Source organism: Stylophora pistillata, chromosome 4 (genome assembly GCF_964205215.1).
Source record: "Stylophora pistillata chromosome 4, jaStyPist1.2, whole genome shotgun sequence".
Classification (NCBI taxonomy): Eukaryota; Metazoa; Cnidaria; class Anthozoa; order Scleractinia; family Pocilloporidae; genus Stylophora; species Stylophora pistillata.
This window is the reverse complement of record NC_142522.1, coordinates 6,654,227-6,678,384: the sequence shown is the minus strand read 5'-3', so window position 1 is coordinate 6,678,384 and position 24,158 is coordinate 6,654,227. Positions and strand designations below refer to the sequence as shown.

The following is a 24,158-nucleotide window of genomic DNA, read 5'->3' as shown; positions in this document are numbered from 1 at the left end:
TATTTTATAAACCCCCTTTCCCTTCCTACAGTCAAAAACAGACACCCCATTCCACAAACCCTTAGCAAACCCTTACCTATGACTAACCTTTCCCCACTACAACCCTAATCTAGCACTAACCCTAACCCTAAACCTAATCTAACACTAACCCTAACACTAACTAACACTAACCCTAACCCTAATATAATTCTAATTCAACAAACCCTAAACAAACCCTTGCCTATTACTAACCTTTACTCCACCCAAACCCTAACCCTAAAACCCAACCCTAATATAACCCTAACCCCAACCCTAACCCTTACTAACACTAACCCTAACCCTAATAAATCTCTAACCCTAACTACAATCAAAACTCTAATAAAAAATAAGCAATTTAACCCTAACCCTAAATACTTCGCCCCCTCTTTCTAATAGTTACTCTTAGATAATATTTTAACTTCATTTTATTTTGATTTTATTTACTTATTTATTTATTTATTTTTTTATATTTTAATAATAATATATAACATATATTTTTTTTACAATTTTAAATTGAGTTTAGGAGCGTGCTGTTGTTACAGAAGTCGCTCCCTCAATTTTAACACCTAACTTTTATGTTCATTTTACACACTCATTCCCACCCTTGCATACGCTTTGTTCCTTTTTTACCCACTGATCACGAGTTTGCTCATCAGTGGAGTGGGAACCCATTTTCATGGGATCCCATACATCAACACCAAGGGAAGCCACAAAGGTTGCTAGTGAAACTACTGGTTAATATATTTAATACTATACAAAAGAGACCATTTGCTTTCCTTTAACGGAAGACAGCGGAGATAAGTTGAAGCGAATAACTTTGTTTAAGGTCTTATTCTAGGAAAATCTAATTATTTCATGGATGTGGTTTATGTTTATCAAAAATCAACTCCCAAATGTCTTTCCCTATCTTGGGCCAGACCGAGGTAGATTAGTCCCAGGCAAGGATGCCACGCGACTTAAGAATTTAACGAGTCGACAATGGATTAGCGTTTTAACATTTTGACCATTGTGATGACGAATATCGTTGTTCATGAGGGTATAGACCACGCTTAACCGCCGGTTTTTTTTTTTTTATTACCACAATATCGACGTCAAGTTAGTCTATTCTTAGTGCGTGACCATTACCTAACACGTAGGCACGAGAAGTGTTGTCCGTACCCTCATCGAGAAACGGCATCAGATTGCAACGTCACAGCTAATTGTAGTAGCTTGGCATTCTTTAAAATCGTTTAATATACCTATATACGTGGTCAGTTAAGTACGACTAGGGCGTATCTTCCTCTTTCACGTCCTATTCAAGAAGTTCCATGTGTTTACGCTTATAGTCGCGGGATTCCAGTGCTGTAACTTTGAGTCTAATTTCATCTTAGCTACTTTGATTTCATTAAAAAATCTAAGTGGTCATATGATTCTTGAATGAATAGATCTTGGTAGGAATTGCCGACCCTCTGATTTGGGTTGAATTGACTGCTGGATACGACTGTAGCCAGGATCAACTCCAAAAGATATATTCAATTTTGATATCCATTTTATTCAGTATTATATTGTCTGAGTTAAGAAAAGCATGGCTGCTGTTATTGAGCCATTTCTTTTTATAACCTTTTATTTTATATCTTTGAGGCAAAGTTAAGGGTAGACGGGAGGGGGGGGGGAAGGGTAGGGATATGAAGGTGTATTCATGTTATCAAAGAAAAATTAGTTCCCCAGTAGTTTGATAGATTTAACGTTTCTGATGGTACAAGTTTGAAGGAAAATCGTTCTCTTTTCAAGGTTTTTTTGTTTCTTGAATTCTTGAAGAATTATGTATCATCCTTAGAAAACTAATGACAACAAGTAGTTTCTGGGTTTAATTTTATGATTAAGGTAGCGAATGATCTAGTTTACATTTCTTTACTGAACTTTCTCGAACTTTGAAAAGGCAATCGAGACACGTGAAATTAAGATGTTTTTCATCGTTTCTGATGTGTTACGTTCATTATTTGTTCACTAGAGTATTTGCATAACCGTTTCATAAAAATAGTTGCCATATTTTGAAGTTGTAACTTCGATTTGCATTGAGTTACACTCGAGAGTATTGTGAGACATTAAAGAGGAGTAAAAGTAAATCCTTTGTGGAAGTTTAGTGTCCCAGCCGAAAACTTATCGTCACATAAGTTCTCCTCTTTAGCTTAGCACGTACATGCCGCCTTGAGTTCAATTGCGGGTACGCAAACTTAAGCTTTCAATCGAGTTAGACTGAAATGCTATTACACACCCTATTCTATTTTGCTTTAAAAAAGCGTGTAGTAAGCTTTTCTGAAGAAGCGGCTTGTATCAATACTGAAAGGGTGATTTGAAAGGATATGAACTAAATGAACACACCTTTTAACTTGTGGCAAAGTTGAAGTGGGTGGGCCAGACTATTTCAGTGGAAGTGCTCGACAGAATATGTACTTTGCATCGCTGTCTCTTAAGGCTGTAAAGCAGAATAAGAAAAGAAGAGAACTGTAAACAATCACATCCTTCGGTTTCCTTTTATGAGCAAAAAATAAGGGAAACTTTCTCCTTCAATCGCGAGTTATTGCGCCATTGACCGTGATCGACGAGAATGTTTGATGTTCGATCGTGCAGAAAAAACTTATCCTATTAGGCATTCTCCCATCCTCTGCATTGTTGGCTGAAGCTTATGCGTTCGTCTTTGTCCATTAACAAAAGAGAGTAATGTATTTATGGTAGCCGCCATCAGTTGTTAGTAAGACGATTCTGGAAGAGCATTGCTTGAAATAGCTTCCTAACCATAACACATGGGTATAAAACAATTTTTACATTGACATGTCTCACTTTTAACTCAGCATTTATTTGAAAGACATGTCATGACGCTTGTTCTCTAGAGAAAATGTTATACTGCGCGTTTGTATTTTAAAACTTGGTGTCGAGTACTAAGTTTGATGTATCTTGTATTAAAATTAAATCTGTAACGTGGAAGTTATCATTTACGATACACGAATGATTATTACATACCGAGGAGAGGTGTCAGATTGCAGAATTAGGGGAAGGGGGGTAGAGTTATCGTATTCAAGTCCAAGCTCGTATCTCTAGTAGCTCGATGGATAGAGCGCTGAACTTATGTGCAGGAGGTCGAGGGTTCGAGCCCCGGCAGGACCAACACTCGAGGTCTTAAAATAATTGAGAAGAATATGCTGTCTTTCTATAACATCAAGAAATGGTTTAGATATTGTAGTCTTCTCGGAAAGGGACGAATAAATGGAGGTCCCGTCTCCTGCAGGGTTAGGGGTAGGAGACGTTAATTTCCCAGATCACTGATTTCTGATTATTCAAATTATCTGAAGTGTCCTGTTCTTAGTTCGTTTCGACATGCCTACCTCTGAAGTTATCTCATGCTAATAAAATATTTCCGCTACCTTATTAGAATGATCCAAGGTAATCTTGCCCAACTAATTCTCTGGTTAATCAGTAGTCGATATGTGATATGTGATATGTAGACTTTATTTCAAGAGGGTAGCACGTGACAGTAGTTAAACGGATGATCCTGTGGCCCTCTACATATGTACCCACCCATCCCACACCAGGGGAGGACATCCATCACACAGTAATGTCGTGTGTGGGAAATTAACGTCTCCTACCCTAACCCTGCGAAGACGGGACCTCCATTTATTTCTCCTTATCCGAGAAGACTAGAATATCTAACCATTTCTTGATGTTATAGAGAGGTAGCATACTCTTCTCAATTATTTTAAGACCTTAAGGGTTGGTCCAGCCGGGGTATGGCTTCGGAACGTCACCATTTTATTTTTGCTAAATTTTATAAAGAAACGTTGTCTTATTTCGGTGTAAAGGATGCATGTTGGCGACTTCATTCTATATGAACGTGCGGAATTATCAAGTTCCAAATCATATCTAACTTCTGTGCAATATCATATTTATACCTGTTACTAAGTGACGCCATCGCTGCGAAAATTCCCCGCACGGGTAATTTTTGGTACTCAACTATTACGGGTTTGGAAACTACTTCCCAGTGATTTAATGTAAACAATGTTTGCCATTTTCAAAACCAGACAGATAAAAAATTACCTGCTCTTTAATGTCGGTCGTGTATCACTCGATAGTCGAGCGGGAGTCGACTGATAACCTCAACGTCAACACAGCGGATATTTCAGTGTTTTTATTGTCGTTAGTCGACCAGCGATCAACAGATACTCAGTCGAGTAACGAGCGACGTAATACGCACTATTTACGAAGGCAAGAAGGTTTTCATTTTTGTGATTTTCCCCTCAAGGTTTCTTTGCATTCGATCTGCATTTAACTTTTGTCGATCTAGTAACGACCGATGTATTGATCGATTTGTCGATCAAGACACCTTAGAGCCGATCAAGATGTGCGTTTCGTGTCGGTGGAGAGTCGATCGACTACTTATAGACCGATATATCAGTCGATATGTGGATCGAGTTGCGACCGATATATGGGTCGGCTAACGACAGAACGTCGATGACAAGTGTCTTGAAATGACGGTGAAATGTCGGTGATGTATCGGTAGCTTTTCATCTAGTGGCGGTCGATCGTCTGCATCAGTGCATCAGACGGTCGACTCTCGATAGACAGTCGATTGACATGTCGATCGCGTGTCGGTCGTGTGTCGGTGGAGTGTCGAGTAGTGAACGATCGACCAATGCATCGGTGATATATCGAGCGAGGTACCTTAATGATTCCACCCCAGAAAATACTCGGATGTGCAATTTCGAACGTCTGTGATTTCATTGAATCCAGCGTAATCCCAATTTTTTTTTTCGCTTTTTCGCACGCTGCTAAGCAAAATTTTTAAGATCATTCTCAGCAACGATTTATAACACCCTCATTTTGACATATTTTTATACAATGAGCTAATCTTTGAATGCATGACAGACTGCGAAACATTTAAGATCATTGGTTACGAGAGTCCTTATAGGTGGTTTGCAACCAATCTCTGGAGACACAGGTAACAATTGTGAAAGGAACAAATGCTGGTGGACTACCAAAAGAAGCTAATGAGATATCTATTGTTTACGTCCACCAACATGGCGGCGATGACGTAACGTGCAAACCACCTATACAGCAATCCCAACCTCGCACAACTATTGGAACTTTTAAACTCGTGTTATATTCTCAGCCTTGAGGTGTTTTCTTATATTAGCTCTTTCCATTTTAGGCGATTCAATACATATACCTCCCTGCTGAAAACGTCCATATACCTCCCTGCTGAAAACGTCCCCCTACTGTCCATATTTTAGATAGCAGTTTGATACATCACCAAGATTCGTGAAGTGTTGAGTGACACTCCACGGAATGGCCCCGGGGGAGACCTTTACATACCAGTTTTCGAGTAATTCTACAATTAAAACGTTCATTTCGAAGCCACAATTCAATCGATAAGCTTTCCTCTCTTAAGTTCTCATATTTCCACTCTCTGCCTAGTTTCTGTATAGATTTGATTTTCCGCATTCGGAGTTTTGGCAGCAGTTGCGTTCCATTGTAATGCGGTGGAGCTTTTGCGAAACACTTAAATGGTTGCGCTTTTTAGAGATCTTCTCATTTGAATTTGCATGACAACGATACGAAAGGATCCCAGAGACAAAACAAGAAACTGTTTTGAAACCTCTGAACTGGCGACGACGAATTAAGAATTCAACGTATTCACTTTCCAATATCAATGCCAGTGTAAGTTGTAGTCCAAAATGGCGTTATTTCGCGAAATTAATACTTATTGGCAGCTTTAGTTCAAATATAAATCAAATTTGAACTTTTCAAAACGCTCAAGTCATAGTTATCTCGAGCAATATGCAGGCTGCTTATAACACACGAGCGATATTAAAGGTGTCTCCGTAAAACGAGGGCCGGATACCGGCTAATAGCGAGTGGCGGATGGAAAAATGTGCATGGAAAAATGTGGACAGAAAGGAAATCGAAATAACAAAAAGAAAAAAGAAATACGAAAAAAATATAACAGCTTACGTTTGGATCGTAATGAATGTCAATTCTTGCATGTTGTTTTTACTAATGGGCACTATTTTCTACCATTTTGTTTCAACTGGGCAGGATAACAGTATTTGCTGTTTCGTCGATGGAAGAAATGGTAGAGGTAACGGGTACGAAGTAAGAGGCAATTTTTCTTTCTGTTAACTAAAGACGGCGAAGAAACGTTGAAGTGGATAACTTTAGTTAAGGTCTTACTCTACAAAAGTCTAATTATTCCGTTACATATGTGTGTTTTATATTTTTGTATTACGTATAATCTTGAAGCATTATGTATAATCTTAGGAAAACTAACGACAACCTGTTTAAACTTTATTGTTTAAGTGACGAATTATCAAATCCACATTTTTTACTGAACTTTCTCGAGCTTTGAAAAGGCAATCGAGACACGGAAATGAACAAGTTGTTTATCTTTTCTGGTGTGTTACGTTGATTGTTTTGTCTAGCAGATGTCATGACGAGCTTTGCCCACCAAAAAAATTTATGCAAATTAGGCTAAGCCGGATTTGAGTTCCGCCTGGCAATTATTAACTGTAAGAGAAGATCTCAGTTCGCGCCCACAGCACGTTCAAGGTGTTGCGGATGAAGTTTCTGTAATTACTTTTTGGCACTTTTCGGCGTCAAAATTGCATAGTTTGGGTAACCCAAAACCCTTAAGCTGACCTTTCTTGTCATAACACGAATGTTTTCCAGAAAGGGACACGCGGTAATGTCGGTGTCTCTCGTGTGCTGGCATTTTTCCAGGTAAAACCCTCGCGTGGAATCAACTCATGTTTAATTTAACGCTCCTTTTAAGCGCACAATGTAAGCCAAAGCAATTTTATAGTTGAACGTAAAGATCAGAATATTTTCTTCTAAGGATGATAAATGATCGACGCCGAACTAAATTATACGTTGAAGAAAATGCAAAACGGCATAACATGTAAAAGAGGAAATTTGGAAAACTACGAAGTTACGGAAACCATGAAAATCCTCGATTTTTAAGAAAGGAAATTGTTATAATTCCAAGCTAAGTAAGCTTTTCTAGTGTTTCATTCTTTAAGGCTTTGTGTAGAGCGGGGCCTTTGTTTTATAAACCGTAAAACTTAGTGACAAGTCGAAAGGGCTCGCTCTTGGTTATGATACCATAGAGTAGAGGGACACCACGGTGATCTTCCAGGTGTTTGATCATCGTCGCCGCTCGTGGTATACTTCGCTACTTAGGTGAGCGAGATCGACGTTCTTCCTCTCTTTAATTCTGACAGCTGGGTGAAAGACCTGATCCTTACAATGAAAAACGGTCGATTGTGCTTTTTCAGTGGCGGCTTTAACGCTCGTCCATATGCAGCGCTTATCCTAAACATGCATGGCATCTCTAGCTATCTACAAGACACGCTGCGATGTATTATTCGTCCACGTTCAACACAACAACTGCGCTAGTGAGATAGAGAATCGAAAGATCACATTGTTGCGCTCGAAGAAGTGCGCTAAGTTTGCCAAGTTCTACAATGGACAACAGATCGTACGGCCTCCCGCAAGAATAAGGACAAGGTCTATCAGTTACAAGCAATGGATAAGTGGAATTGTAAAAAGTTTTAATTCGTCCGTGCATCGAAAGGCCGATGGTATGTAATTTTGCTCTTTTCCGTTCTTCACACACTCGAATAGCTGTTAAAATTAAATTTAATTGTGGGTTGTACAGTCAAAATATAACGTCGCCCAACATGGTTTTAGTTAAACAAGTGTCTTCTGAGGCGCTTCCACCAAAATAATTTAGAAGGGAACAACAGCGCTAACCGATTTAATATCTTCTCAAGAACATGTCAAAGTCTATTAAAGCGCAGAAATTAAAAATAGTAAGAATTGGTGGTTCATGTTAAAAATCATTAAAGAACAGTTCTCAGTTTGGCTCGATAGTGCTGTCACTTTGCACTAGTTGTTCATAGTGACTTACTCATTACTTTCAGTATTTGTTCGAGCTTTTCTTCGACGAAAAAGGGGACATACAAGAAATCGCAATTCACCTCTAAAACAAAAATAATAAGCTCTCCCAATTGGACACCAGATATGACTGCGTAGTAATAATTGCGTAGTACGCGAAGTTGCAGTGTGACAAAAATGAGTGAGGAAAATAATTCTAAGTGCTGTACAGCGCGGTTTTTAACATAGATTACCTAGCTAAATGACCTGCTTGTCTTAGATATTTATGATAATATAGGAAGGTCCCCAAGGAATACTAATAACCCGGCGTGTAATTTTGTGATTGACAAAACCTGATAACTCAGGTTTATGTTTGAAACGGCAAATCATTTAGTACATTTCTCTCCAGAAGTAAATAATCTCTTAACTTTCGTAATTATTATTTTGGTTTCAGGCAAATGGTGTCGAGTTGAAAGATACTAAGTTCCTGAAACATACATCCAAGCTTTGTTAGCAGGCATGCCGAATGCTTTTATAAACGTGCGAGGGTAAAAATACATTTGCGGCCCCCTGTATGGAGAGAAAAATCCAAAGTTTTTTATTACAGGGATGGTAGAGTGAATGATGTTATTTCTGGTCTGAGTCATCAAAGTTCTATACCATTAGAGTTAAGAAAAGCTATCGGGGGAATATGGAGGTTGCTGCAAGTAGTAGCTGTTAAACTCTCAACAAGCTTTACAGGCGGCCAATTAAAGAGCATGGGGCAAGAAATCAAGCACGATTCTCACCCAGTAAACTAAAATGGTTGTTGGAAACTGAGATGGACGAGCAACCAGCGAATTTGAAGTAATCTGGTGGCCTGATCTTTTCTCAGGCACTAAAAATGGGAAACTGACCTTGCGATTTTATGTTCCTAAAGTGATACTTTGATTTCAATGATGTGTAGTACACAGTCTAGTTGACTTGTTCGTCATGTTTCCATAAATTTAGTAGCTGTTTCTTGGCAGTTTTTGTAAGTTTGTTTTAAAAAACGATAAAATATGTTTTGCATTTAGAGGAACAAACTTGTCTGTAGAAGGCTAAGATTAAACCCTGAATACAGCAAAATGACCCTGTAATATATATGCAATTCATGTCTAGCTGGGCGCACTATACTCTGATGCCCTTCATTCTGTTGTAACCAAATTCAGAGGAAAAAAAAAAACACCTGGAGAAACTCTTAGAGGGATAATATCTGTGGACTTTCACCATTTCTATGGTCATCAGGAATGACAGAATAAAGCAGTAACTGTTCACAAATTCTTAATTCACTTAACTGAAAGAATAATGAGTTGGAAGGAAACTATAGATCATTTTTTTCCAAGCATCTCTAATAATTCATGATGGAAATAATAATAACAATGATAACAATAATGATAATAATAATAATAATAATAATAATAATAATGATAAAAATATTTACAATAGTTAGAGACATAATGTTCATTATCCTGATGGTTATAATTCCTATGATTACTTCCATTAATCTAATCATTATTTTTATCATTCATATTACTATCATGATTATTTCAATGTTTATCTATGAACAAAATAGTGTTATTGTTAGTCTAGCTGAATGAGTATCCAAGTGATTGAAACTGGGGCAAAAACAAATTAAGAAAAGACAGAAAAACCCCAAAAACTGTTCAGGACTGCAATTCTTGAGTTGGCTCATTGTGAAAGGTTTTGGGACTTCATTAAGCTAGTGCTGTTTGTAGTGGGCCCTGTGTCAAAGAGAGAAGAGTAGCAGCTGAATTAATAATGATAATACTAAGGACAATGATAGCATTGACTGACCAAAGTCACCCTATGACTAATAACAGATGATACATGACAAACAGCATAAGCAACACACTTTTCAAAACAAAAAGAGCAAGCTAAAATTGCCATCAGATAAAAATAACTGTCCATAAAAGACTGACAGCATAGAGCTGAAAAAATAATAGGGACTGGTTCTGCCATCAGATAACAACAGTCCATAGACTGACCACCCAAGAGAAACAGAACAAATCGGTGGTTCTGCCATCAGATAACAACAGCCCATAATGGACTGACTACCCAAGAGAAACAGATCCACCTGTTAGTTCTGCCATCAGATAACAACAGTCCATGGACTAACTACCCAATAGAAACAGAACTAGGCAGGTGGTTTTGAATCAGAAAACAACTATTTAAGACCTCTGTACAATGTGTCTTAGAAAATCTTCTGCATTCTAACAATCTATTGAAAAGACAAACTATCAGAAACACTTGAATTTCTATTTGGGGGGAGGGGGGAGGAATTAAATGAAAATCTACTTGCCTCAGCATGCCATCCTCATTGAGCAGCCTATTTCAATTTGGAAATGATGATCACAATCATAAAGATAATGATAATGATAACAATAACAAATCATTATTATTATCATTTATATTACTATTATGATTATTTCAATGTTTATCTATGAACAAAATGGTGTTATTGTTAGTCTAGCTGAATGAGTATCCAAGTAATTGAAACTGAGACAAAATAATCTCAAGAAAAGCCAGGAAAACCCCAAAAACTGTTCAGGACTGCAATTCTTGAGTTGGCTCATTGTGAAAGGTTTTGGGACTTCATTAAGCTAGTGCTGTCTGTAGTGGGCCCTGTGGCAAAGAGAGAAGAGTAGCAGCTGAATTAACAATTATAATAATAATGAAGACAATGATAGCATTGATTGACCAAAGTGCCTCCGACTAATAACAGATGATACGTGACAAACAGCAAAAGCAAAACATTTTTCAAAACAAAAAGAGCAAGCTAAAACTGCCATCAGATAAAAATAACTGTCCATAAAACACTGACTGTATAGAGCTGAAAAAAATAGGGACTGGTTCTGCCATCAGATAACAACAGTCCATAGACTGACTACCCAAGAGAAACAGAACAGATTGGTGGTTCTGCCATCAGATAACAACAGCCCATAATGGACTGACTACCCAAGAGAAACAGATCCACCTGTTAGTTCTGCCATCAGATAACAACAGTCCATGGACTAACTACCCAAGAGAAACAGAACTAGGCAGGTGGTTTTGAATCAGAAAACAACTACTTAAGACAAGCCCTCTGTACAATGTGTCTTAGAAAATCTTCTGCATTCTAACAATCTATTGAAGAGAAAAACTATCAGAAACACTTGAATTTCTACTTGGGGGGAGGGGGGGTAAATAAATGAAAATCTACTTGCCTCAGCATGCCATCCTCATTGAGCAGCCTATTTCATTTTGAAAATGATTCAATAACAATCATAAAGATAATGATAACAATAACAAAATCATTAATAATAACGATAATTATAATAATCATAACAATAACTACAATGACAAAGTCCGTGTTAGTCTGGCCTCTACCTTGCAAAAAATACAGCCCACCAACTGAAGCTTAATTCTTTAAAGGCATTGTATTGCAATTGGTCATTGAGGCGCTCAAGCCACCTCACCACGACAAGGTACGAACATTGAGGTGGAAAAAAGGGTCTGTAAAATTGACTCCATGCTGATTCGAGATGAGAAATCTGTGTTCGAAGCTTCTTCAGTTCCTCTCCAAGGGAATTTACTCTAGCTGATCTTTCGGTAAGTTAGGAAGCGAGCTCTTCGGAGTCGTGACTGAGTTTGGCGCCAAAAGATAAATTTTTCGCGCCTTCGGGCTCAAAGTCTAGCGTGGCGGAGTTCACCAGATTTACGATAGTCATAAATCCCGCAGATTTAATAAGTTCGTCGGGGATTGTTTATTACGAAGAAGATAGACTAGCTATAAGACAGAACGTGAACACAACGTGAACGACGTCGGGAATCCTGGCTAACCCCACTACTCCGAACGATGAGTTGGCCGGCTGAAGTTCCCGTGTCGCCACACTTTGGATTTCGTCGGGAAATATCTTAAATACATCGCATATGAAATATTTACGCAAAGGAACGTCACATACCTCTTTCAAAAGTAGATACCAATGCTTGCAAGGGTCAAGTGTGGCACTTGTAATCCTGCAAAGACTCTGCGTGGTTAAGTCAGCCGGTGGAAAGCCGCACGTCGAAAATACGACTGCCTCTATGACTTCATTTCGAATGGTTTCGAAATCGAAAACATGATGCTTTTCGACATTTCGACATGAAAAATCTCGTCGAGGTTTAATATTATAATATTGGTAAGAATTTAACCAGGATACGAGGCCAAGTCGTGCGACCGCCACAGGTTTTGTACCAAAACAATAACTTCGTGTACTACGATCGCAAAGCGTGAACACTGATCGATCCACCAAGTGACGCAATACTGGAAATTCGATACGGTTGTTATTAAGGTCGTACGGCACATGAAAATTGCGATATCTTTTGTTACTGTTTTATGGCAAACCAAGCGAAAGAATCATACCTAAATAATCGAAAGAAAGGCTTTTCGAATACGGCGCCTCGCCGGTATTGCCTCTTCTGTGAAAAGGAAGGATCTTTGAAAGACTACGTGATTAAAAATGTCGTTATAAGGAAACAGGCAGAAACAGAGAAAACGCAGTATTTTATGACCATTACACGCACAACAAACTTCATTTCATTTCATGATTTTGATTTTCATCGCCAACAGATGACCCCGCGTTAACTCGCACGCAATCGCGTATCTCTCGTGGATTCGTGGGCGCTAATCTGTATAATTACATTGTGGTGTAATTAATGTGATGACATCCACCCAACGCCTTCTTCCCCAAACCTCGGCATCAGTTTACGATGCCTGCTGAGAATTTTTTTCTTGAGCAAAGCTCGTCATGTTTTCGCATAACCTTTTTACAAGAATAGTTTCTGTATTTTGGAACTGTAATTTCGATTTACTTTGACTTACATCCGGTAGTATCGTGAGGCAGTTAAAGATAAGTGATAGTAAATCCTTAAAAGTTTTGGTTCAAGTCCAGTTGCTAGCAGCATACTCCCGCAAACGGAAATTAATGAATATCTTTTGCCTTGGCAAGCAGTTTATTGTCCCAACCGAAAATTTATCGTCACATTAGTTCTCCTCCTTAGCTTAGCAAGTGAATGCCGCCTTGGGTTCAAAATATAGATTACTGTCGTCGATGTTTCCGTTCTGCGAGTACGCAAAATTTAGCTTTTAACTGAGCTAGACTACACGCTGTTACACGCTTAGTGTTTAGTAAGCTTTTCTAGAGAGGAGTGGCCTGCATTAATACTGAAAGGATGATCTGAAAGGATGTGAACTAAATGAACACACTTGCGTGTTTCAGTCGAAGTTCTCGACAGAATCTGTACTTTGGAAGTTGTAAAGCAGAATAACAAAAGGAGAGAATTGGAAACAATCAGATCCTTCAGTTTCCCTATAGGCAAATGATAAGGGGAAACTTTCTTCTGCTATTGCAGTGGCGGATCCAGGGGGAGGGTCCGGGGAGTCTGGATCCCCCCTCCCCTATCAGACCTTACGCTTACAAATTTGAGACTGAAATTCTTACATCGACAGCATCGTATATCACTTTTTAACTGGTTGATTTTTTTTTAATGAATCCAAGTAAACCGGTAAGCGGCCAGGGAATATAACGTGCAACCGCGACTGGTGGGAGGGGGTGTAGGGGAGAAGTAATTTGCCTCGGTCCAACAGTCCTTTCTGAACCAAAGTTTGGATCCCCCACAATCAAAACTTCCTGGATCCGCTCCTGTATTGCGAATTAGATATCGTGTTTCAGGTACGAGGACATTGTAGAACAAACAAAATCCTATTTACCTAAACCGATTCCCGACCAGCTGGCCGATATCAACTACTAATCCAAAAAATTCATTGGGATGATAGAGTTGGGCTACAGAATGTAATCTACATTTTTTACGTTAACTCCCTCTCTTTCCTCTTCTCTTCTGGCTTCATCGCATGCTTTGTCAAGAATCCTTCGGCGACATAAAAAAAAAAAAAAAAAAAAAAAAAAAAAAGACGCGAGAAAAGGTTTTGGAAAGAGTGTCACTCGTGTAAATTTGATGCCGTCTTTCCGCTAACTCAATACATTACTTTCGGAAAGAAAATATCACAAAATATGTCTGTATTGGTAGGATTCCTTCCGTAAATTGACACATAAAAAAGACACTCGTTCTGTAGGATATTTTTTAGTAAGCTAGAGCTGGCAATATGAGAGTATACGGAAGTTATATGGAGGTTTTTCTCACAAAAAGCATCGCCTCACATCAGTTTGGGATGCATGTATTTCTCTTTTTCCCAAGCATCGTTTTTTGCCAGTCACACTTTTTCCATGTTGGATCAGCGGAAGCTCTGTGGGCACGAGATAAGTACGTAACTACAAAAATTTATTTTTCCCGTATCGCATCGTAAGAGTGCTTAATTAAAATACGATCATGTTTGCTTCCTTACTCGGAACTGGTTAGCTCAAATGACCACCATAAACCGCAAAATATCAAGCCAAGCTTTTTTGACTGAACATTAAAATGTTCAGTCAATCTTTAAAAAAAATATTTTGTATTTTCTTCCTTAAAATCCCGCCGTTCTTGTTTCGTCTGCTTACTCGCTCATCTTTGACGAGGTCTCCTTTATATGTATGTTTGTTTTTGTTAATTTTTATCTCTCTGTTCTAAAAAGCCGGGGAAACCTTCCTTGATTGAGGGCCACTTCCTACCCTCCGTTTGCAGCCAGTTTTTAAAATGTTACCTCCAAGATCCACAGCGCAGGTTCTTGTAGGAGTTAAACGTCATTAGATATATAGCAATATCACGTGAGAACGTTAACATATCTAGTACTCTAAACTGGACTCTAGACTGGCCTTGAAATGGACCTTGGTCTCCGCACTTCTGAAATGTACTCATGATCAATTAGGCGAAATGAAAGGTCAATAAAGCACAATTGCAGGGGTTTTTGCTTCTTCATCACCTTTTTACTAATTCCCTTTCGACCCTAGACCTATGCCATTGGTCTAGAGTAACCAGATTTTCTGACTAGGATGCAGCAAAAAAAATTATTTTGCGGAGCTTCATTCTTAGCCACCATAAGGTGGTTCGCCTGTCCTTGTACTAGCAGTATGCATGAAGCTATTCACATACGCGTATCCATTACACAAACCAGACTGCAAACGACTTTAATCTTAAGCCTAGAGGGAGTTTCGAACAGCAGAATATAAAAGTCGTTGATTTTAATCCCTGTCTAAGTAAAGTTTTTTTTTTTGCTCTTTCACACGCTGGTCAAAAACGTTTTGAATATCATTCTTTATCGATCAATAACACCTTTGCTTTGACACTTTTAAAATTTTCATATTTCAACTTCCTGCCTAGTTTCTGTTTAGATTTGCTTACTTAGTGTTTTCCTCCACATTCGGAGTTTAGGGAACAGTTCCGTCCCATTGTAATGCGGTGGGACTTTCGCGAAGCACTTAGACAGTTACGCTGTTTAGAGATCTTATCTTGAATTTGCATGACAACGATACGAAAGGATCCCAGAAACAAAACAAGAAACTGTTTTGAAATCTTTGAACTGGCCACAAGGAAATAGGAATTCAACGTATTAACTCTCTAATATTAAAACCAGTGTGGGTTGAAGTCCAAAAGGCGTTATTTCGCGAAATTATTAGTTATTGGCAGCTTTAGTTCAAATTTAAATGGAAATTTTAGTTTTTTCTTTATCAATTGATTGATCAGAATATTTTTTGGTAGTATTTTTCGGTTTGCAGTATTTTCATATGCCATTCGCCATCCACCGGTATCTCGTCTGGTTTTACAAACACTAGCAGTATAGCAAAGAAACAAAAAGGTCTGAAAGTTTTGATTGCGTGAATGAAACTCGGTGTTTTCTTTTTCCCACGCACCTAATGACCCTTTTGCTATAAGAAGCTCCCTGAAGGCTGATTTTTAACACGCATTAATGTAGTATCGAAAGTGCATAAACTTCACAGGTAACGAGAACACAATCATGCCGAAATGTCAATATCTTTTAAAACTAGTGTAATTTTCTCAGCGATGGAGTGTTTCTTAGATCTTGTTTTTCCTGTCTGGGACATAAAAGTCAGGCCGATCAACACAGGAAGTACAGAACAAAATAAATGTTCAGAAAAGGACCACTTTATTAACCCAGACAATCATGAACTTCTTTCACCATTCTTTCTGCATCAGTTCCTTCCTCATTTAGATTATAATACAAAGCATCGAAAAAAAAAAAAAACCAAAAAAAAAAAAAGACAAAACCTGTAGATTGACCAATAACCACATGTTACTCTAGAAATAAAAGCGCCTTGCAAGTGCAATTCCTTTAGAGTGCCTTTCCCTGGCTCACAGCATAACCATGTTTGGAACATATCAGGGAACTGTTCTTACCAATATCATCAACTTTTCACATCGGTTTGGCAAATGCAAGTTAATTCTCCTCAGCATCGTTTTTTACCGAGCAGTTATTTTGCAGGATGGAAGAGCAGAAGCTTTGCAGCTGAGGGATACTTACGGTGAGTGAAAGAGACGTTGTATAGTTTCTTTAGTGGCACGGGAATCTTACACCAGGCCATCTCGTCTGATCATACAAACGATATAAGCACTTCGCCAGACTATCAGCGAGATGAACCTTTCTTAGACAAAGCTTTAGACTTAAAGGTAGTGTATCATCATTATCGTCGTTTGCTTTTATCTTGGAATGATCCGCGCAAGTGAGCTGCAACTAAAGAAAATGCAAAAATAAAGTCTAAAAAATCTAGAATTCCCAGAATCCTAGGCCTATGCCTCCCAAATACAAGTTGGGTGTCACTCCGAACTGAGCTTTGTCGTGAAGAAACTTTGGGAGCAGAACCTGTGTTTTTATTTTCCCAATTAAAGAATATTTGCATAATTAAATATAGCGTTGTACCGGAAATTTGCTGCAAGCAATTAATGACCTGGGTCAATAAACGACCAGTCTCGATAATTTACATTACGTGCCAAGTTTTGTTTTAATGCAGCAGCAAGATTATATGACAAATGCTGTGGGTTTCGGTTGTTAGCTTGCTAGCCTTCAGTTTATATTTGCTTTGAAACGCTTATGTAGCCGCTGCGATGATTCTTTCTTTTGTCTTCCTTGGGATCACAAGCTAAATGAACAACTTTTCTTAGCTTGAGTAAAGGCATGATAATTTATTCTATGTATAACATTTTGTCTTTTCTCCCATCAAATTTATTTTGGAGAACTAGGAAAACGGAGCAAAACTGACTTTTATTTCGCTAAAAAGCTCCGTCTCCTTGCTTGGGTTGCAAACTTCAGAAACATTCCGTACAGATTATCAGATCACAATCGCAGTGGTGGACCAATTATGGCCATAAAGTTCGCGTTTTCTCCGTTCAGATTGAATTGTTACTCAGTGGCACTTTGTAGTCTGTGCCTTCATGTTTCAGTTTTTTTTGATAATTTCTGCTCGGGTTCTTGCTGCCATTGGGTTCATTCATTGGGAAATTAATTTTAGTCGCTGCTCTTCTGGCCGGTAGTTCGTTCAGTTTCCAGCGCTTTGACTGCATGGTTTCTTGTACTTTTCATAGTTTCATGAGAATCAGGGGCTTGATCATAAAATAAGGATAGCTTTATCTTTCTTTCTGACGGACTTTACCCATGCTGTCATAAAACAATCAACAATCAACTCTTCTCCTGATTTTATAACATCATGCGAGGTTTATCATGCCGGTAGACCGTTATAGAATGTGATTTACTGCTTAATTCAACGAAAATGCTGTTCACCGAGTGGTTTTGCCTTTTAAAGATCAAAAGTCAGCTGACGCAGTGAAAAGGCAATTATCAGATCTAAGCAACAAAATCGATCACACCCTTCAAACCGTGCTCAAGAGTCGCAAAATCTGTGAAGATCTCAGAATGCGTGAGCCTAAACCTCCTATAGTTAGCCAACAATGCGTTGTATATAATTATAAATGTGATCTGTGCGATGCGGAGTACGTCGGGTACACCAGCCGGCATTTACATCAACGTATTGATGAGCACCGTAATTCGGCCATCGGCAAACATCTAAAGAACGACCACGGCCTACAAACCATCTGCGACTTGACCAAGCATTTCAACGTACTTAAAAAGTGCACCGGGAAACTGGACTGTTTAGTTTATGAAATGCTTTTCATAAAGAAGATGAAGCCCTCTTTGAACAAACAATTGGATTCCCTACGCGCGAAAATATTTATTTAATAGTTTACATTTATGAACTCAACACGCGCAATTATTTATTTAAATTTTTATAAAACAGATATTTTAACTTTTTACGTTTGTCACCTTCGTATGGTATAAATTAACTATTCATTTTTATTCTCTTCTCACTTGAGAATGATGACATGGAGTCATCGAAACGTTGTGTGTTTTTCTCGCTAATATTTATTCTTAATTCACCTGTAATCTGATAAAATTTCCCTTGAGCACTACAACCGTTTCCCATGTGTTATCTAATTGTTTAAGTGCGATAAAAAGTTCAGTACTCTTTTTACACTCTTTTTTAGTAATGATAAAAAAAATTATTTCTCGTGTCAAACTCTCTTCAAAATTTGCTTTTCGTAACCGTTCTTTTGCGTAACAAAATTTGTATACGCATCCAGTTTACGGATTGGGGTAGATTGAATTGGGCCTCTGAGGGAGAGGTTATTTTATCGTCGGGGTTGGGAGTGGTGGATTTTGGTTGATAAGACTTTCACTCTCCCCTAACTTTCTACGCTTCTTCATAATGCCGTTCCTCGTTGGAAATTACTTGGTGGTCAATTTCCTCAATTCACGCCTTTTGAACCGCCCCTTCCCCCCCCCCCACCCCCACCCTCACCCCTTCCCATTCACACGTTCGCCTTAGGCTATAAGAAACAAATAGTCCTCAAGAATCCCTCCCTCACCTTTTCGTTCCGGAAATAACTAAAATACTCAGTACTTGACCTTTGCCAACAGACTTGCAGTTCTTCCTGCGTTACGAAGGAGAAGACTGTTTGCGACGTATATTCAACCACGGAACTTTTCCAATCTACACTTATGACACCTCTTTCACGCCTGAGCAAGAAAGTAAAGTTCTTCTAGACATTTACGCCTTTACAAATGGCAAGCAATGGTATAACAACAGTGGATGGAACAGTTCAACAGAACACTGTTCCTGGTATGGAATCACGTGCCACGGCAATTCATACATCAAGTCCATTGTGCTGCCCTTTAACAACTTAGATGGCCATCTCCCTTCCAATTTGTGGAAAATAAGAAACCTATTTTCTTTGTGCACGCCTGGTAACCCAAACCTTCAAGGACGACTCGGGGACTTCTTGTTTGGAAATATGAGTTCACTGCTGGCCTTTGTCATCTGTGCTTCTTCAGTCTCTGGCCAGATCCCTGAGGATATTGCCAACCTGACAAATCTTCAGACCTTTATAGCCCTTCCTATGCACGGGGGTGGCCTCACAGGACAACTGCCACGAGAATTGGGAAATATGAGAGAATTACGGATGCTCCAGCTTGGCGGAAATAACTTAACTGGACAAATACCAAGAAGTATTTCCAAACTGAAAAAGCTTTATGATCTTAACTTACGAAACACCCATGGAATGATATCAGGAAACCTTTCCGACATATTTGCAATCTCTTCGTTGCGATCTGTCTACATTTCTGGGGTAAATTTAATAGGAGAGATCCCCCGAAAGTTTCCTCCATACTTAGCCGGCCTCTTATTGCCAGGAAATAATATATCCGGTAAACTCCCAGAAACTTTTCCAAACAACAGTGCGCTGCAAGAAGTTAATCTAGCAAACAATCATCTAACGGGAGATATTCCAGGCCATCTGCTTTTAAAATCACTTGATATTTTAGATCTATCGCAAAACCGGTTTACGTCAATCAATGAAGGCAAGCCATGGCCAAAAGATGACAAAGGAAGCATTAACTTATACCTTTCGTTGGCCGAGAATAGAGACTTGGCAATTGATTTTCAAAGTTTCCTGGGACTTTTTGAGGACACAGAGACCCTATCTTTCATAAATGTAAGCTACTGTGGTATAGAAAGTCCTATTTTGCCAAACCTGTTCTACTTCCAAAGATTGTCCACTATCGATTTAAGGGGCAATAAACTTTATGGAGAAATGCCAGATATTTTCGCAGATAGATCAGTGCTATCCTACCTTGATATATCTCTCAATAACTTATCAGGTTCTCTACCAGGAGGGGCACAAAGTTTCATTGCTCTTCAATACTTGGATATTTCTGGAAATCCTTACATGAAGAAAGGAACAAGAATATCGGCCGATGTCTTCCAGCCTGACTTCTCAAGAATGATCAAGCAACATCAAGAAGACAACTTTACTTGTCCCGAAGGGCGCTTTACGTTCAATAATGGCCGTATTCGATTAGATCCTACATTTTACGAATACAAGTATTGTATCTGTGACGCTCGTTTTTACGGAGACACTGGACTTTGCAAATTATGTTTGGACGGAGGGACGTGCAACAAAGCTGTCGTCAGTACCCTGGAAGATATCCGCCCAAACATCATGAGGATAGCTCCTGGCTACTGGCCCTCACCTAGCACTAAGAACGTAACTCATCTCGTCAGGTGTCCAGTACCAGCTTCCTGCAATCCAATGGCCTCTTGCACTTGTCACCTTGATAAAATAGATAACGACCCGCTTTCAACTCACGCTAAACGTTTATTGCCAACTTTAATCACGACATGCAATCAATCCTGCATCTGTCATCCAGGAAACACTGACAGGTTCTGCTCCCGGTGTAAAAAAGGATTCTATAAAATTGGTGGATTGTGCTACCAGTGTGTGAAAGGGGATCTCACCTACTACTATGTGTTCATTCCTATCTTTACCTTTTCTTTCATTGTTTTGCTTTGGTCATTTTTTTATTTCAGCGTGCGACCTATGAAATGGTTTGTTGTAACAGCATTACATTTTCTATTAATGTTAATCTTTATGCTTTTAGAATTTTTACCCACTTGGGTTTTCAAGTTGAATTTAGTGGTTTTCGTGTTGTGCATGAGTAGTCGAGGAAAAGGCACAAAGTCTCTGATTAGTATTGCCGTGTTTTACATTCAAACCCTGGACTTCATGGTATCGAGCTCCAACGTTTGGCCTCCAAAACTCGTTGCAGCTCAAAGCTACTTGAGCAGCTACTGGAATTTGTATTTCCCTTCACTTTCATGCGATTTACCTTCTCTTTTCAATCCGGTTGGCAAGTTTGCGTTTATTCTTCTTCTTCCAATTGGTTGCTTGGCTATGGTCGGTGTCTATTTTATAATTATGCAAGGCTATGACAAGATTCGTCCTCAGGAACGACGCATGGAAGACGTTCACTTTAAATGTCGTCAAAGCGCCTTTTTCTGCTTAAGTTTCACTTATTTTCCAGTAGTTAAGCAAACCCTCTCCATCTTACGCCCATGCCAGGATGACCGTAATATTCTCTATATGCCAGCTTCTCCTTGGATTGAATGCACATCCGATAGTTACAGAATACTTTCAGCTCTTGGTTTAGTCTCTCTGGCGGTCTACGTCATTGGGTTTCCCTTGCTTCTGGCCTCGCTCTTATTTTTCTTCTTTAGGAAAAGAATTGAATTGAGCCCTGAGGATCGTAAAAAACTTGACACGTGGCTTGGTCCTGTATATTTACCTTACAAACCAAGGTATCAGCAGTATTTTGAGCTCGTCATGCTTCTCCGTCGCTTATTACTCGCCATTGCGTTGTCCATGATTTCGTCTTCCTCTTCTTTACAAACCTTCGTTGTCTGGGTAATTCTGGTTAGCTTTGCAATTATTCATCTGTGTTTGCATCCATATGATGATCTTTCTCATTACAGGTTTGCCTCTGAAAACTTTTTTGAGCCTCTGGTTTTGTTGGCGCTGTCCATGTCTTTCATGCTGTTGAGGTTCTCGGCCTTGGAAAGCTCAATAAGTCATACAACAGCTTACGTTTGGATCGTAATTATTGTCAATTCTTGCATCCTGTTTTCCTTAATTATCACTATTTTCTACCGGCTTTTTTTAACTAGGCAGATTAGTGGAGAGTTACGCATGTGCCCTTTTGTCGACGGAAGAAATAGTAGAGGCCGTGAGTGTATGGAAAGAGACAATTTACTTTCTGTTAATTAGACACGGCGGAGATACGTTGAAGTAGGGTAACTTTGCGTATGGTCTTATTTTAGAAAAACCTGATTATTCCATAACATAGGTGTAGTTTATATTTATGAAAAATCAACTCCTAAATTTCTTTCCCTACTTGGCCCAAAGCAAGGTAGCTTAGTACCACGCAAGGATGTCACGCAACTTAAGAACTTATCAAATGCACAGCTGTTGAGCATTTTGATATTTTGACCACTGTGATGACGAATATCGTTGTTGATAAGAGTATAGACTATGCTTCGCCACTGTCGATTTGTTTTTTTTTTGACACAATATCGACGTCACGTAAACGATTCTCAGTGTTTGACTATTACCTGACACATTGATACCAGCAGCGTTGTTCATACTCTCATCGAGAAACGGCAAATTGGCTGAGCGGATTGTGACGTCGCTACAGCCAATTGTGGTAAAAGATCTGACAGACTACTGTTTAGAACGGACTAATTAGGTAGCTCAGGATTCTTTAAAATCGTTCTGTACAAGTACTTGTATGCGTGGTCTGTTTAGTAAGAATACAGCTTACCTTCGTGTTTCACGGCCTATGTTTTGCGTAATGCACATATTTTACATATTTTTGACGTAAAAGTTGGGACTTTGTAAAAGGATTAATAAATACCTGTTAAAAGACACGCGTCTTGCGTAACACACATATATTTGTAAAAGGATAAGTAGGTACGTGCCTTGCTTCAAAAGGTCAGAAGAGAAGGCAACCAGAATTGTAAGTAGTTTTAGTGATTTTCTTGCAACTTTCGTAATTCCTGTAGTTAGCTGTATCTGTAAAATATTGTAACGTATATATTTTCTTTCCTTAGCAGTTTGACAACGTAAAACAGAAAAATTAACCGTTATTAAACTTAAATTGTTCAAAAATCTGCTTGGTCGACGTCTCTTCAGAAAGCCCATCCAAGAGGTTTCACGTGTTTACGTTTGTAGTTGAGAGATTGACATCGGCCATGGGAACTTTAAATTTAATTTCATCTTAGCTATTCTGATTTCATTCGAAACTCTGTGTTTTTTTATCTTAAGCGACGTCTTGTCGAAGGAATCTAAGCAGTCATATGATTCTTGAATAGATCGATCATGCTAAGAAATGCCATCTGATTTAGGTTGAAACGACTGAGTAACCTGATCAAATCCAAAAGATGTATTAAATTTTGATATCCATTTTATTCAGTCTTATATTGTCTGAGTTCGAAAAACCCTGATTGCTGTTATTGAGCCAATTATTCATGTAGCTTTTTCCCTTGTATCTTTGAGGCATAGGTAAGCGCAGACAGAAGGGGGAGGGGAAGGGATACAAAGGTTTATTTATGTTATCAACGAAAAGTAACTTCCTCTGTAGCTCGATAGATTTAACGTTTTTGATGTGCAAGTGTGAAGGAAAATCGTTTTCCTCTAACGTTTTATGTCCTTATTCTTGAAGAATTATGTATCATCCTTAGAAAACTAATGACAACCAGTATTTTTTTTTGCAGGGTTTCATTCCAATGTGAAGGTGGCGAATAAGCTAATTTGCATTTCTTTACTGAACTTTCTTGAGCTTTGAAAAGGCAATTGAGACACGTGAAATGAACATGTTGTTATCTTTTTGGGTGTGTTACGTTCAATTTTCTTATACCAGATGTATTGTTCGCTTAACCGTTATAGAAAACTTTGATTTACCTCAAGTTACATTCGAGAGTATTATCAGGCATTAAAGACAAGTTAAAAGAAGTGCTCTAAAGTTTGGCCCGAGTCCAGTTGCCGCCAGCAGGCTCCTATAGACGGAATTTAGTGACAATCTTTTTCCTTCCTGTTAGTCAAGCGACTGTTCCGAGTTTATTTTACTCAGATGGTTCATTCAGGCAAGCAGTTAACTGTCCCAACCGAAAAATTATCGTCACGTAAGTTCTCCTCCTTAGCGTAGCACGGGAAAGCTGCCTTGGGTTCAAAATATGGATTATTGCCGTCCATGTTTCCGCTCTGCGAGTCCGCAAACTTTAGCTTTTAACTGAGCTACACTGAAAAGCTGTTACACACCTTATTCTTTTTTACTTTAAGGAGGCGTGTAGTAAGCTTTTCTGAAGGAGTGGCTTGTATCAATACTGAAAGGGCGATCTGAA

The 24,158-nt window shown here is 38.8% G+C and overlaps 1 protein-coding gene and 3 long non-coding RNA genes across 4 annotated transcripts in view; 3 read left to right on the top strand and 1 right to left on the bottom strand.

Annotated features, from left to right (window-relative positions):
• Positions 1 to 24,158, top strand: part of LOC148732163 (uncharacterized) — an 80,322-nt gene that overhangs the window by 6,571 nt on the left and 49,593 nt on the right. The window lies entirely within an intron of this gene.
• Positions 7,068 to 9,156, top strand: LOC148732169 (uncharacterized). The gene is made up of 2 exons (XR_016000857.1): positions 7,068 to 7,628; positions 8,378 to 9,156. It is a non-coding gene; the product is annotated as an uncharacterized LOC148732169 (long non-coding RNA).
• Positions 7,578 to 12,206, bottom strand: LOC148732168 (uncharacterized). Its single transcript, XR_016000856.1, has 2 exons — positions 11,907 to 12,206; positions 7,578 to 11,195 (listed from the first exon to the last, which is right to left on the bottom strand). It is a non-coding gene; the product is annotated as an uncharacterized LOC148732168 (long non-coding RNA).
• Positions 15,794 to 23,221, top strand: LOC148732167 (uncharacterized). Its single transcript, XM_088759185.1, has 2 exons — positions 15,794 to 16,397; positions 18,845 to 23,221. The coding sequence occupies exons 1-2, from the start codon at positions 16,241 to 16,243 to the stop codon at positions 22,024 to 22,026; spliced, it is 3,339 nt and encodes a 1,112-aa protein (XP_088615311.1). The 5' UTR covers positions 15,794 to 16,240; the 3' UTR covers positions 22,027 to 23,221.